The sequence below is a fragment of the Liolophura sinensis genome, chromosome 11, assembly GCF_032854445.1.
Source record: "Liolophura sinensis isolate JHLJ2023 chromosome 11, CUHK_Ljap_v2, whole genome shotgun sequence".
In the NCBI taxonomy this organism is placed as follows: Eukaryota; Metazoa; Mollusca; class Polyplacophora; order Chitonida; family Chitonidae; genus Liolophura; species Liolophura sinensis.
In genome coordinates this window covers 5,947,484-5,963,778 of record NC_088305.1, presented here as the reverse complement: position 1 = coordinate 5,963,778, position 16,295 = coordinate 5,947,484, and the positions used below count along the sequence as shown (strand labels likewise).

The window sequence follows — 16,295 nt, the reverse complement described above, 5'->3', positions numbered from 1 at the left end:
TCACGCCTTCAGGCTGGACAGGCTGTTTTATATGACATGTATGACATGCAGAACACCTACACGTAACTGGTGTGTATTGACGATATCACAACACGGTATTCACGCCTTCAGGCTGGACAGGCTGTTTTATATGACATGTATGACATGCAGAACACCCACACGTAACTGGTGTGTATTGACGATATCACAACACGGTATTCACGCCTTCAGGCTGGACAGGCTGTTTTATATGACATGTATGACATGCAGAACACCTACACGTGACTGGTGTGTATTGACGATATCACAACACGGTATTCACGCCTTCAGGTTTGACAATCTGTTTTATATGACATGTATGACATGCAGAACACCTGCACGTAACTGGTGTGTATTGACGATATCACAACACGGTATTCACGCCTTCAGGTTTGACAATCTGTTTTATATGACATGTATGACATGCAGAACACCCACACGTAACTGGTGTGTATTGACGATATCACAACACGGTATTCACGCCTTCAGGTTGACAATCTGTTTTATATGACATGTATAACATGCAGAACACCTACACCTGATAGGTGTCTTGACATTAGAACACCGTTTTCACAATCAAACTGCATTCATTATTCATTCACATTTACACAACCTAAGTTTCGTGATACATCAACATGAACTTGAATATCGCTTCCTTTTTTAAACTAAAACTAAGATTAGGAAGCTTTGACATATCAAGTAAAACCGGACTGCCATTATCTATCCTTAAAATTGATCTCGTGTCTTCTATAGGGAGAGTCTAAGGGGTAAATGTTAGACTGCGGCGAAAAGAGACTTAACCGTGCGGAGTTTGCATGCTGTGTTTATAATAACCATAGTTAATCATGTGCGCGCACGTGGGTGAACAAGACCACGTGGAAAGCTGGGTAATTTTCCGTCCATCTATATACGCGACAGATCAGTGTAAATTCCCCGGTATAGCGTGTACACCGCTACGTGGCTGCATGACTGAGGATGTCTTGACGTGAGTCATCGTATACGACTAAATATACCTCTTACATATTCGTTCGATTAATAACTCACCTGTACCCAGCCTACAGGTGAGACGGGTTTAACACCGCTCATCCTTTGTCTCCCTTATACCGTCTTACCTTTAATTAATGCAACAGCCATATCTGGCCTGATTCGCAATCGCGAATATTCAACTATATATATGAGGTATATATAAACTTTTCTAGTAGATATATATATATACTCGTGAAATATATCATGCAGTAATGCAAAAAAGTTTTGTTTACCTGCTACAACAGATATAAAATCTATCATCAATGTAAACTTTTGCTTCTTCTGGATCCTTGTTTCATACACCGGATGTATAATCTCTTGGTTCGTGCATACTATGAAAGAGACGCGATGTATCATCAATAAAGACGTCCTTCAGACATGTTACTGCAGTCACATCATCGATCCGCCATATAAGGCCACTTTCGTGGCCTAGTGGTTTATGCGTCAGGCCTGAAGCTTGGACACCTGGGATCAAACCCGGGTCGGGTCATACCAAAAGCATTACAGTACTTGTTGCCGTCTCACTTAACGCTCAGCACCGAGAGATTTTGCAAGGAAAAAGAAATGGTTGGCCCGGTGTCAGTATAACGTGTCATGTCTGATGTCTTGGGCATGATAATACTTGGGTGCTGGTAGCACTTTTGCGACATGGGCTGGCCCTGTCAACAGAGTATGTACTCACATCAAATGACTCCTCACCATCGCATGACTTGCTCCATGTAAAAGCACAAGCATACGTACATATTCTATGTATGATGTGCTTGGAAGTTAGATCAAATACTATTGAGGATTTACTTGTCGCCTTTGGCAGGGTGTATGGAGCCTTCAACTTCATAATACACGACATCAAATTAACCCTACATTTAACGGGCTTCATTTGACGTTTTGCTAACGGAATGTCATATTCGGAATTATCGCTTAAATCACCCAATTATCTTTGTTTGAGTCGCCTCGTCGTTTCTACTACCACTGTACCACACAATCGACTCTATATTTCATATAATTTTCTATATAACTACTCTAATACTCTAGCTGCCAATCAATATAACCTAAAATATCAACAAAATGCTTAAATGTGGTTATCGAATTACTTCTTGACACAACAGTATGTTAAAGATATTCCCTAAAGGGAAAATAATTTTCCTTTAGTTTTACAATGAGTATAATTCAGTCATATGCCGACAAGTTGTGATAAGGTGTGTGTACATACACTGTGTCTTCTTGTGGCAGGGCGTCCATGCAACCGGAGTGCTGCCGTCACCGAAGTATCACGCCGAAGACACCAGATATGACACCCCACCCAGTCGCATTATACTGAAACCGGACCAACGAGCTCTGTTTCATTACTCTAACTATTCAGTACTGAGCGCCGAGCGATTAAGCAGCAAATACCATTTTTAAAACCATTGGCATTTCGCTAAATGGCACTTACCTATTGAGACTCTATTTGCATTGTGCTGCATCGTCCGGTTGGATATATGAACATAATTTAGAATTTCAAAATTGAAACTATCCCTCTTGTCGTAAAGTCTGCGAAAGAGGAAACCGTTTTGGTCTTTGTACAAATAATGACCGTTTATGTGTCTGCATATACAAGAAGTGTAATCTGTATACGCAATTTATGATTTATACCATGCACGAAGCTTTTTATTTGCAACATTATTGCGGGCGAATTAACGAGACTAAACAAATATATTAACAATACAGCTCAACCCCTTCAAAAGACTATGTTTTTTTGAAACGAATGCCTACGTTTTTGTGAAAAGCATGATTTGGCTCGGGGGGTAGGCTGGGTGACTGTCAACCGCCGGCATGCCGAAGTGTGGGGTTCAATCCCAGTCTACGACAGGCAAAATCTACATTTTTCTGAAGCATTCTTAACACCGCTTTAGGTACAGTAAGCTGTCAGTGGTCGCTGAAATGGCCATTTTCGCGTGGTATGGTCATACGTTCGGAAGTGTTCCATCACAAGATTTCCACCACTAACCTGTCATGCCCAAGTTCGTGCTTTCCTCCGTGCATTTCGGTTTTCTTCACCGGTACAACTGACCCCCATCGTAGAAGTGAATTTTAGTGTGGCGCTTAGCAGCAATTAAGTAAATAAATAATAAAACAATTTGGAGATACGTAGTTAGAGGTGCTCACGGTAGCCAGAATCCGCTTAATCACTTCACCAAAATCACATTTTGCAGGCCATGATTGGATGTGCTGCTGACCGCCGCCGTATAAGTGAAATATTCTGGAGTACGGCGTAAAAAGCCAATTAAATAAATAGATAACTAAACAGGTAAATAAATAAATTAATTAATTTATTAAACACATGTACGTTGCATGAATATACGTATACGTATGCGCACAAATGTCTGTCATGTTGCTTACATTTAAACAATAAAGTCACATGATGGAATCCGTCGTGTCCTGATCTCTGTGGTGTAAAGCTTCTGAACCTAACACGCATGTGCAGTGGGTCATGTGATCAGCGTAAAATACATTCCAAAAAATAAAAGAAATAAATGAATGAAACTTTGTCATCATGGTTCTGACAGAACGTCCAGAATCTCCTGCGTTCTGCTACATAATTATGTCTAATTCCGCTTAACCCGGAGATATGAGCTGTTGAATTAGATTTTACTGATTTCACTTACTCGCCTAGAACATACCAACAACATTGAAAACTGTTGATTGCTCACCTTTATATGATTCCGTCCTATTTTCGTACTTTATAGACTATCTTAGTTCTTTGGTGGTTTTACATCGTCTTGGGAATTCGCCAATCAAATATTGAACACTTATTTCCGTAACTGATTGGTTCGCCTAAGAGCATTTTATTATTTATTTTGTTAGTGGTTTCAGAACAAAAGTATCCTAAACTAGAAAGTTCAGCTCAGTAAGAATATTCAGAGTAATGCAAAAGGTAAAAGATGAAAGAAAACAATATTATTTTGATTTCGTTCTAGTTACCAAGCCGGTATTAACAAAATATTTATTATATATTGGAGTATGGAAATAATTTGATATTGGTATATTACTGGCAGTATGCAAAACTTTTATGTATATTTCTGACTAACGTTTCTGTTGCCGTTGGTTTTATGCGTGGCAATTTATATTCAATTTTCCTTGTACTTGGTAAATACATGTATATTGCATTGCTGGCGTTCTTCCATGAGTTGCTTGGATGAAGACAATGTTCTTTACCTCGATTATGATTTAATAGTGTACATTGGTCATCAGAATGCTCTTGAATACATTGTTTTATCACGCCATGGATAGGAGACGACATTCTTGTTTTCGGAATCCCAATTTTGCGTGTCTGTTGTATACACGTGATGTCGTTATTCGATCCTCACGTCATTAAATCAATACTGAAATCTGATGCAATCTGTGTCTTAAGTTATTTTATGTGCCTAGTATGCAGTGGTATTTTACAGCCAATGCACGCAAATTGTCACTGATGTAAACTGCGTATTAACTTTTCCCTGCAAAGTTGCTGCAATGCGACAGTGACACATTTGCACCTGTCTTTACCTCCACACATGCTTTCTCATCACCACCTACCTGGAATGCAGAATGGATAATGGCTGAATGTACCATAGTAAGCTTGTACTACGTCGTTGATTCACTCTAGCATGAAAACGTGGGCAGAGAGGCCTCGGGGATTCGTACTGAGCGAAAATACCGCACTATGGAGTCATGTGATCGTAAAAACCTCTGTGGTTGGTCTTCTCCATGCTGCGCGGCAACGCCCACTACTCTGCACATGCGCGTTGGTCCGTCGCGGCAAAGTATAAGTGTTGGCGATATCGGTGTCTGTATTCACCACTCATCCAACTTCCTCGTACGTTGACATCGTCTCCGGGTAGATCCAATATCTTCCATCATGTCTCTGACCGACGCTGAGAGAGAAAAGTTTACAGAAATGTACCAGAAGTACGACACCAACGGGGACGGCCTGGCCTTTACTGAGTTGGTCCCCCTTCTCCGGGACATGGGCTGGACAGAGGACAAATACAGCGACGCTGATTTGGCCGTATGTATAAGTTTTCCTTGTCACTCTCTCGTAAATTGCATTATACAAGACTACAGCGTAATGGGTAAAAGCAGAGCGTCGACGACATTATTCTAGCTTTCAAATGGCCACTTATAGCGGGTGAAATCAAGCCTCTTGTAAATTTACCTCAGTTAAAATTTTATTTTAACTAGGTAAAAATTTTATTTTAACTGGGTAAAAAAGTGCAGTGATGTTGATAGCAATTTAATTTCATACATGGTCTCCTATCGTCGTCACATCATCTCAAGTTTCTCAGAGAATTAACCATACAACTCTCACCATCGCGCGGCATCTTCTGTCCCGTTTTGTGTTTCTCAACACTCAAGACAAAATCAAGACAAACCAAACAGGCATAGTCTACAGTAGACTAATCGTCCATGTTGCGTTACTAGTGGGCGTTTGTACATTGCAAAGAATAATGTGGCCGTAAATTAGTAATTACTTTTTGCTGATTAAAATCTTAGTTCAAAGACCTGGCGCTTGGGAATCCACATTACTGTATATGGCATACGGCATTGCTAAATGGCTTAGCCCTTGTGGCTGTCTATGCACCCGTCTCACCTGCAGTGGAATTTCTTTATCAAGAAATGTGAAGTATACTTGTTACTTCTTTGCGCATCAGGCTTAAACCGTGACACTGTATCAATGATTGTCCCTTATATGGTTTTATAATTGAAAGATTCATAAATAGAACATTGTATGGCGTGCAGTGTAACTAGATTAGGTTGACATCTCAGTTGAAATTACTAATCGTCTGGTTATGTGGTGGTCTGGTTTACGTGGTCGTCAGGCCTAGCTTATTCTCACGTCCCGATTTAAAGGAATGTTATAATGCCATGTCGGAGTGCAGAGTATGCCCCATATGGTATGTAGGTCGGACGACATATACTTGAAACTTCCCACAATAACAACAGCACAGTACATAGAAAAAGGACCAGGGATTTAGTTTTAAAAAATGATGGCCCGTGTGCTTACGTTAATGTCTCTAGTTTTGTGTCTTGCACGTCAGTGAGCAGTTGTTCCTTTTTTTTGCAAATGATGCGCTATTTTAAAACCATAAAATGTGTCTGTATTTTAAGCAGTGCGGGCTCTTAATGTCAACTAGCACACGTTTGCAGTTCATGCAGTTGCATGTCTCCGTCAGCACTTTCTGACCTATCCCAAGTGCTTCACATGAAGTCATCTCTGCCTGAAGTTACCCACAACACTTCAGCCCACCTGGCTGTAGCGTGACTGCAGCACATGGTGACTAGGGAAGGCAATACTGACATTGTTGTGTAGAGGACATACCAGGTCTTGTAAACATGACACACCCAGCCAGTATGCGTCTGTCAGGTACGGGAATGACTTCAAAGTGGCTGGCCTGGCCTAGACCGTGATTCAGGCCTACGTATAAGTTTTGTAACCATTCATGAAGCTATCTAGTTTGTGAGGGTGATATACATACAGACAGCAAACAGGGTTAAGCCATTATACGCGCGTTATTCATTCCTCTGACCTCATTTAGACTGCGGCACATTTAATATATAGGTTTATGTTTATTTCCCCTTAGAACCTAATCTATATTCATCTCGATGAAACTTAATGAGTAATGCAGGGTACCTTTGTCAATGTAAAAGACCCGAAATATAGTAGTGAACCAGGGAGGGGTTGCCGTAAATCCGACAGCTATATATTGCGACTCGAACATTCTACCTTACGGATGAGAGAGTACTGAGCTCTAAAGGGTGTTCCCTGGCTCACATGGTATCGGACCAACGAAGTACACCCTGGCCGTTGTGTTCGTTAGGTCTAATAACGAGCTTATGGCTTCAATATATTGCTCGTCATCTTATGACTGAAAAATTGTTACGCACGACCTTAAAACCAAAGCACTCACTCACTATTTCGCCGCAAAGAATCTGTGAATGGAACGTCAAAATACTAGTAACAATTGATACTATTTGTTTAACCGACTTTTACCACCTTTCATCGAGAATTCCATACAGCAATAAATTGTTCTCGTGGCTGTCTAAACAAATACCTCTTAAAGATCATATTTCAGACCAAATACGTGTGGGCATTTGAGATTAAGGAAAATACCATAGGCAGTCACAGAAACTAATCATAGTATGTCAAATGTATTTCTCGTCTCATCTATATATTCCTGCAGGTAGCTCTTTCTTGTTTTTCTGCTTATAATCACATGCTCTTCAAGTGTATGCTAATGAGATAGTCAGCGCACCTGTACAGGTGACGGATGTCCAATATGCTTGACATTCAGGTCATAAGTCATGTTTAATATACAGTGACTCACCATAATATACATAGATTTAATGGCGTGTATAACAAATTGGATTCGCGTTTGTGACTCATTTTTATGTCATTTAATAATACAGGTTACGTTACTATTGCTGTCTTACACATTAACTTTGACCATCCAGACGAATTCGTGTTAGTATGCAAAAAGGGCATGCATGCCGGCAGCTCTTTATTTGAGTGTCTGTCTGTCTGAATATTTAACTCCCCGGCACGTGACTGAATGACGTGATGTCACACAACGGTATAGCCCTAGTGTCTTTCTGTGCGTTGAATTATGTAAGACCGGATGCTTATTTTTAACAAACTATAAAAATTCCCTCTTTTTGTTTTTAATTAACCCTGCTGTGAAAAGATTGTCTTTATTTAAGGCCTTTGTAATCTAATTCGCTAATTTAGGGCTATTTTAGTGGTGAGGGCGATAAATTGGTGTATGACCGTTTTTATCATGTGAGCTGTAAAACTTTTTTCTGATTGTGCTCACAACCTGAAATAAGCAGTCAAACACTACAGAGTGCAAGAGGAATAAGTTTGTCATTTTTGCTAACGACAGTGAAGTTGTTATTAGTAAACACCAGGTTTTATTGATAAATGAGGAAAAATAGTGTTTGACTCTCAGGGAAAGAAAAACAAAACAGCATTTCGACTAATAATAAGCTGTTATATTTTCCTAAAAGAAGTTCCTTCGAGGAGTGAATTAAAAAATTGCTAAACTTCTGTACATAGAGATCGAAATTGTTGCAAAACAGACTGAACATATTAGAGACATGCAAATCACCTAGTTTTCGGGGGAACCTCTTGTTTTCTGCCAAACCTCACATTGCATTCTAATCTTTCCGTTCAGTCCAGAGAAAGGCCTGGTCACGTTTTGCCGTTATTCTGCTGGATCACGTCAGTGGATATGACCGCAATATACAGGATGTGTAGGTGGCACCACTGTGGAGTAAAGAATGGGTGTTGTAACTCAGGCCTGTGGCATCCAGGGAAGGGTTTTCCTAGCCCACATGTATACATACTATCAGTGTTTGTTTAGGGGTGAAGGAGACTAACCTACTTCTAATAAATAAGTTGTCTCCCCCGGGCTGTGTTTCCTCCCACCGTAATGCTGACCGCTGTTGTATGAGTTAAATATTCTTGAGTAAGGCGTAAAACATCAATGAAATAAATAAATAAATAAATAAATAAATAAGTGGTATTCTGCAGAAATCTGCACAGTGGCCAGACTGTACATCTGGAATTAATATGGAAGTTTGGCATAAAATTACACTGGTTGAAATCTGCCGTATGATAAGTCGGCTTAAGGAAATGTGGCTGAAATTTGCAGTTGTTGAAACAGGTGATGGATAGGGAAGAGGGGGAAAGGGGAAAACTGAAGGAAAAAAAAAAGACAGCTGTCCACAAAAAGGATTTTAAACAGTAATTGTCGCTGAGGCTCTGAAATCTCCTGCCACAGATAGCCTGTATATGCCACATGATTGAGCTAGTCATTACAAACGGTTGTGTAGTGGATGTGTTTTTTTTTGTCCTAATGATGCTTACACCAGGTGCGTTAGTGATAAACTCATATGCATGACTGCGTGGACATGTGTGATTGTTAATGACAACACGGGAGAGTTATTTCACATTGTATAAATTCGCCCGGACTATTGACTTGATGGAGAAAACTGGCATTCTTCACCAAAGTGAGTTAACTAAAGTCAGGCTAACTTTGAACACACATATTTGTGCAAAATTAAAGTACATTTTATGTAAATGTGTGAGAAAAAACAGCAACATTTTTCCCACGAAATGCTTTATACCGGAATATCTTATTGTAATTGTTGCTTACGTCACGCCGTATAAATCTGCTTATTCTTGAGTAAGGCGTAAAATACCAATCAAATAAATAAAGACAAATCTGTCATACGTGCATATATCAAGTGAAACATAACGGGAGGCTGACATAGCAGTCGACTAAAAGATTCTGCTATCGATCTCTGCCCGATGGGGTCGCTGGATCGAAACCAGTGATGTCTTGCACGGTTTTATATTAGGTAATCCAATTTTGTACACACATAAATTTGTCTACCACTAGCTGATATTATTTTCATTAAACTAACCCACATCTAAGTGCTATTTCAACAAGCGCAAATTTGCAAATGCTCCGAAGTTCGGCCAAAAGTCTATGGTCATCTTTTACTCGGGACTACTATTAAGAGAATAGCCTTTATCAAAATACAGGATGTTAAAAAAAATGGGACCAATCAACAATCGCACAGATAGAGCGACTGATAAAGAGCTGCTTATCGCAGCTGAAAACAGGGGAACATTCAGATTCATTTTCCTCTTGGTTGTTTTTGCATGTCACTCTCAGTGTCTGGAGTTGTCTTGGTGTTCTGCCCGATTGTAGAGGAATTCCATTCCTTACCAGCATCAGGTCTGCAATGTGTTAAGGAAATAGAACGTAGTGTGGCAACAAAACAAAAGTGTCATATTTTGTGACTACTAAACTGAATGAGTGCCAGTGTCCAGCATGTGTCTTGTACTTTAGATGGCGTTAAAGCCCTAATCATCCATCCATTCATTCTGGTAGATACATATTAAGGTTGTCTCAATACTGACATTTTTCACGATCTTGATGTTACGTAACTTTTTCCGGTAGTTTGTCCAGCAGCACCGTCAGAGCGTCAGGCAGTTGTCGCGGGTCATCTTCTTTTGCTCACTTGCATTGTTTCTGCTTTTTAGCGTTCTTTGTGGACACTCTGTCCGATCAACAACCACTCCTGACATTTCATGGCCTCAACTGAACCGAAACGGTCACCGTGACATTTGAACACATCTCGAGCGTGCGAAGAAAGGACATTTCATTTATAGTTTGACCAACCATGACGCTCTTGTCTCTGGCTCTCTTGACTACATGTACACCTGACACAAGTCTTTTCAGCGCTCTGAAAGGCCTCAGACAGTTCCCTTGTCCAAAACTCGTTTGACAAGTTCGTGCTTGAAAGGAAATCGATCGGTAATTTAAACTCACGAATCCATACGTATTTAATGAATGGCGTTATGCTTTGAGGGTGTTAAGCTAATCGCAGGCATCCTGGGGCTTGTAATCCTATACAAGTTTAACCCACACATTATAATTTTCCTCCGTGTTGAACATTAACATTAAAATGCGATTTAAAACATTGATGGCTGTCGCACGAAAAAATGTCTATACACACCAGCGCGTGTCTCCTATGCAAATACCTGTGTACGACGAATATATTTGCATATGGACACATTTAAATACCACTCACCTTCTTATCATTGACAGGTGAAAAACCTTAAACCAGTTTTTTTGTTACGGTCACATTTTGCTTTTGCATATCTTTTTGTTCGTTCAAATTCATGTGTCTATGAGTATCTCTCATCCTAATAAAATTCCAGTAAAAAAACAGTAATTGAGAAAAACTTACAAGAGACCGTAGTTCACCGGTTACGTATGGCCATTTACCAGTTATCACACTGTCGTCGCTAGTCTAACTCAATGCTGTACGTCTTTAATATCATATTTGTTTCATTTTCATGAAAATTTTTTAAAAAAAAAATCATAATTTATTGTTATCACTATAGTTGAAACAATATTTGTAACACAAAATATAGTACAAAAAATGCTTCAATTTGGATTAAACTTTGTTCAGACTAGCTTGTGACATTCCGAAATAGTTGGTGGCCCTTGACATTTTCCACATGGATTACAGAAACTCATTTCCGGCTAATTGTACGTCGTATTCAGGTTATCTTGTACCATGGTCCCCGTATTGTGGTGGACCAAACAGAGTTTGTGTTTTTGCATAAATGTGCAAATAATAACATTTCTAATTGGTAAAAATAACATTTCTATCACCGAAGAATAAGGTGTTTGCTGATATATCAGGTGTCGCATCTCTCAACGATATGTTAACGTCAAGGGGGTATAAAGTGTCAAGTTGATTATCCATTGCGATCCATTTTGTCTCTAGTTTACTTATTTAGGCTACCTGCAATAACAACACGTTTTAAAATTAGTGTGTGAGATGTTGTTAGACATCACAGGTGTATGAAAAACACTTTCTTGTGCATGTCGCTTAGGTCAGAGTAGGCCTACACTTGCTACGTTCTGAGGTATCTCTTATATCGGCCAAGACAGGTCAATAAACTACATTTTTAAGTACTTTTAAGTGAGCAAATATTGTTTCAGAATATGATAGAGTTTACAGTATATATGAGAGAAAAATGTGCAACAACATAAGACAACATACGCCGAATTCAAAACCTATGGTACAAATCACGTTCAAAGTCACATGACATCCGAGACGGCGTGAGAGGAACAATTGGGAGGTAAAGAAAGCAAAAGAAATCTGTTAACGTCCAGGCAGTTCGTTGCCGAGAAAGATGGAGAAAAGTGACTAAATTATGCCATCCTGCATTTCTCGTGCGTGAGGAATGACTCCGTGCTGTGTGTTCAAACACAGCAAGGTATCAACCGTTAACGTTTCTGAATACATATGTCATCGTCCGTCATCCAGTATTTATGCAGCAGAGCATTAGACGGAACACTTAAGCACAACAACAGGGCATGTAAACCGCGAGACTCACATGTACATGCGTGCAGCTATAACAACGAATAACAGTCCCTTTTTTCTTTCTGTTCTTTCACACATGGGATTGTCCTGTGCTTTCACACGCCTCCATGCCTTGCTTTGATTAATACTGTGAATAGAGACTATTGCATCACAATGTAATTTTCGTCACTGATGCGAATGGCGTAATGTGATGAAGTAGAAATTCGTAATAATATGAAAGACTGCAGCACAGCGAGTAAAACCAGAAAGTTACGACATTGTGGTGATAGTTGGCCAATGGAACCGATGAAGTCCGCCCTCTTAATTGTTAAGATTTTATTCAAACGTGGTACATCCCCCTCAGTACCAAGGCCTATGCAGAATTGGGTAAATATATGGAGTGATTTTAAGAACAATCTACAAGTCGCCAGTGGCGTAGAAATAATCAAAATGCCGCGTTGTTGACACATTTAACAAACAAAACCACAGAAACGACGTCAAGGGGGCTCAAGAAATATCGCTGATAGCAGCTCTAGATGGGTGGAAAGACGAATACTTGTTCTCGCCATTTAAAATCCCCATTTATATATTCAGAGATAGCGTACATATATTGCTGCGGAAGTAAGACGGAGTCATCAAGTACAAATAACCTAACGGTCTTGGCGGGAACTCTGTGTAGTCAACCATGGGCTATCATTGCCTGTGGCGAATTTAGCGGGAACTAGGGCGTGAGAAGATATTGCAAGATATCTACTCTGTTAGGGATTCTATTCTATAAAGCAATGCGCTAGCAGGAAGCATTTGCAAGAGCTTTTTTTTATTGAGGATGAAAATAAATGTGAATCGTAATACTGACTGATTGTCTGACTGTTTGATTTGTTCCGGCATTGGTGTACATTTTCTGAAGGAGTGATTTACTCCGGCATTAATGTACATTTTCTGTAGGCGTGATTTACTCCGGCATTAGTGTACATTTTCTGAAGGCGTGATTTACTCGGGCATTAGTGTACATTTTCTGAAGGCGTGATTTACTCCGGCATTAGTGTACATTTTCTGAAGGCGTGATTTCCTCCGGCATTAGTATACATTTTCTGTAGGCGTGATTTACTCGGGCATTAGTGTACATTTTCTGTAGGTGTGATTTACTCCGACATTAGTGTACATTTTCTGAAGGCGTGATTTACTCGGGCATTAGTGTACATTTTCTGTAGGCGAGATTTACTCCGACATGAGTGTACATTTTCTGAAGGCGTGATTTCCTCCGGCATTAGTGTACATTTTCTGAAGGCGTGAATCAGATTATTTAACGGTGTAGTTATTGCGGTGTTTATTTTATTGTGAATTTTCTGAAGTCAGCCGTTTTTGGCACATTTTATCCAACAGATAACACTCTGAATAAAATCCCACAATTGTTTGCTCCCCAAGTTTATGAACATAAAGCAGTTGGTATGGGGGATAAACAGCGGTACAGCTTAATGACAGATCGTTGAGAGCTAATATAGACAGAACTGGACGCACGATGCGAAATTGTCCAGACGAGATTGCTACAGGATGTGTATATCTGAATGCATACGCAGCGTTTCAGTCCAAAGGGCAACCTAGTTGACATTTTCAGATTGGCACATTACAAAATTGGCCTTCACGTGGGAGATGTGGTGAAGTTAGTTTTGTTGAATAAATTAGCTGCTAATTCGCAAGAAAGCCATTGTTAACGGTGAGGAATGTTTAGTGAGTAGCGCGAGTACGACCTGCTAGGGTGGGTAACCAAGTGGGTCAGACTCGGAACCCAAACCTAAACTTCTGCTATAGATGACATTTTGATGTATGTCTCACGTATTATTTGTTAACGACTGGATTTTAAGTAATGTTACACCACTGTTACATGGTAGCTAGGGTAAATCCTGACCCTTTATGACGCCTACGACCCACCCTACCCCATGCACACTTAATACATTCTGCACCGCCTTCGTGCTATGCTGTAAAGGGAATTACGAATCATGCCACTTTTGTTCTTGACAATTTGTTTTGCAGATTTCGTCGATATTGTACGACCGTGTGTTCGCAGAAATAGCCTTCACTATGCATATGAGTTTTATGTCATGAAATTAAACAAATCCCTATATAAATTATTATATACAATTTGCAAACTATCCCTAAATTAAGCCTTCAGAAAACAAAACCTGCATGATGGATTAATGGATTAGCTGCATAATAACCTACTTATTCATTCACTGATTCATATTCAGTCTTAGTTATTTGTTCATTCATGTTGTAGGCGTTCATATGTGTTATGACGGATGTCCGCTTTATATGGGTGTAGTGGGAAGGTTTGTCAGCAACCTGCGGATGGTCGTGGATTTCCCCCGGGCTCTGTCCGGTTTCCTCCCGCCATAATGCTGGCCGCTGTCGTATAAATGAAATATTCTTGTGTACGGCGTAAAACGCCAATCAAATAAATAAATATATGGGTGTGTGGAGAAATTGAGCCGATACAAACCTCATAAAGAGAGGCATACTTTGATAAAAAGACTTGAAGTCTTCTCTGTAAGACGACTCAAGTACAGCCAGATGAACTGTTTTATTTCTAGACTAATGGTATGTGATTTTTCCACCATCAGGACAAATTCCTTGATGCTGACAAGGACAACACGCGGTTGATCAACCAAGAAGAACTTCTAGAGCTGATCAATCAGAAACCCCGGACCGAGCTCAAGTGAGTATAAAGAACACATGCTATACAGCCTTTGAAAACAGAAATATATAAATGGTCGAATTTCAAAAGAAAACATTTTCAACCAAACCAATCAGGTCCAAGCTGTGTAATAACACGCCATTTTCTGCTGTTACGGTGTCTCTTTGCTTTACGAGCACGACTATTCAGAAACACTGACGTATTTATTTATTTAAATATTTATTTGATAGTAGATAATTATTGGTGTTTTACGAAAAAATATTTCACTTATACGAAGGTATTTGACCTCAGAGCGAAGGCACTGGTGAGAGGCTCCTGGTTCACTGCGCGGCCACTGCAGTGACGTAATGCAGAAAAGCACAAAAGTGTAAACCTCTATTTAGTTTTTGAAGACAGGTATTGGTCCCTTGGTTGGCGTTGTATGGTTACAAACTAAGTATTGTTTAAAAAAAAGCTGAATTCACTTATTCTACCGTCTTAATCTCAGTGGTGTGCGTTTTATGAAAACTCCGAAAAGTCATTGCTGGTACACTTGGTAAATGATACAGCAAAGGAAAAGCACAAAGTGGATGAAGGTATCAGGAATGAAAACTGCCGATGTGACCCAATAGGATAACGTTACGACATAAAATTATGTAAACACTGAAAGGTACGTGAAGTACTTTTAATCTGTATGTCTTAATTTGTTTTCCAGTGAAAGCAACCTTCGAAGAATTTTCAAGCAAATAGATCAAGACGGCAGCGGTAAAATCAATGCCGAGGAATTTCGACAGGCTCTGGAAGCCGGTGGTTGCCAGGCAACGCTATCCGACATCAACGAGATGATCACGGCGGCAGACAACAGCGGTGACGGAATGATCGACTTCAAGGAATTGTGCTCTAGTTGCGGATTTTAAGTATTATGTCGCCAAAAACTTTCATTAATAGCTTCACCTTAGAGAGTATTAACCACGTAGACATAGTAGACACTACATCGTAGAATGACAGCACGGAAAGCAGAATCCGTGGATAATCCAGTCATAGTGCGTCACGCTAATGTCTCGTGCAGAAGACGTAGCCAGTCACAGGAATCCTTCGTCCGACTCTGGGAAAACATGTTCTTGGAAACTTGTCGCCTTCCTCTGGCTCGTGTGTACTTCCACGGACTCAAGTCCCTGCTAGCTTTCTAGAACAGCTTTCTGTACTCTGCCACACACATTTCACATACTGACAAGAAGTCAGACAAAGCGGCAAGATCAAGCTGATATGCGTTTATGACTAGCTGCAGCCATCATGGCGGTTTGTGCTTCCGGTCCCACACGCCATCTTGACATTCACTATTGTTAAATACGTGTAAAGCTTAACATGTAAGAAGGCCGAGTATTGCAAATCGACGAGTAAAATTCAGACAGATAAAAGTAATAGTTTAGTGATTATCTTTTGTAAGGTACCTTTAAATGCTTAACTTATTTAACGAAAGTCTACCGTCTCGGTTTGGTTTGGTTTAATGGGTTAGTTGTTTTCCAACTCCGCCTTTAACAGAAGTAATCTCCTTTACACGTGCAATATATGTCCTGTATTTTATGCTGTCGTAAACTATAAGTATGCACAAAATATGTTACCGTATTTTAATATTTTATTACAAAACAAAATTAAACTCTTTGAGATAAAA

The 16,295-nt window shown here is 39.8% G+C and overlaps 1 protein-coding gene across 1 annotated transcript; it reads left to right on the top strand.

Moving 5' to 3' along the window:
- The first annotated feature begins 4,849 nt into the window (after positions 1–4,849).
- On the top strand, positions 4,850–16,295 carry LOC135477970 (calmodulin-like protein 3). Its single transcript, XM_064758207.1, has 3 exons — positions 4,850–5,071; positions 14,571–14,665; positions 15,339–16,295. Exons 1-3 carry the CDS (start codon positions 4,922–4,924, stop codon positions 15,538–15,540), a joined length of 447 nt encoding a protein of 148 aa, XP_064614277.1. The 5' UTR covers positions 4,850–4,921; the 3' UTR covers positions 15,541–16,295.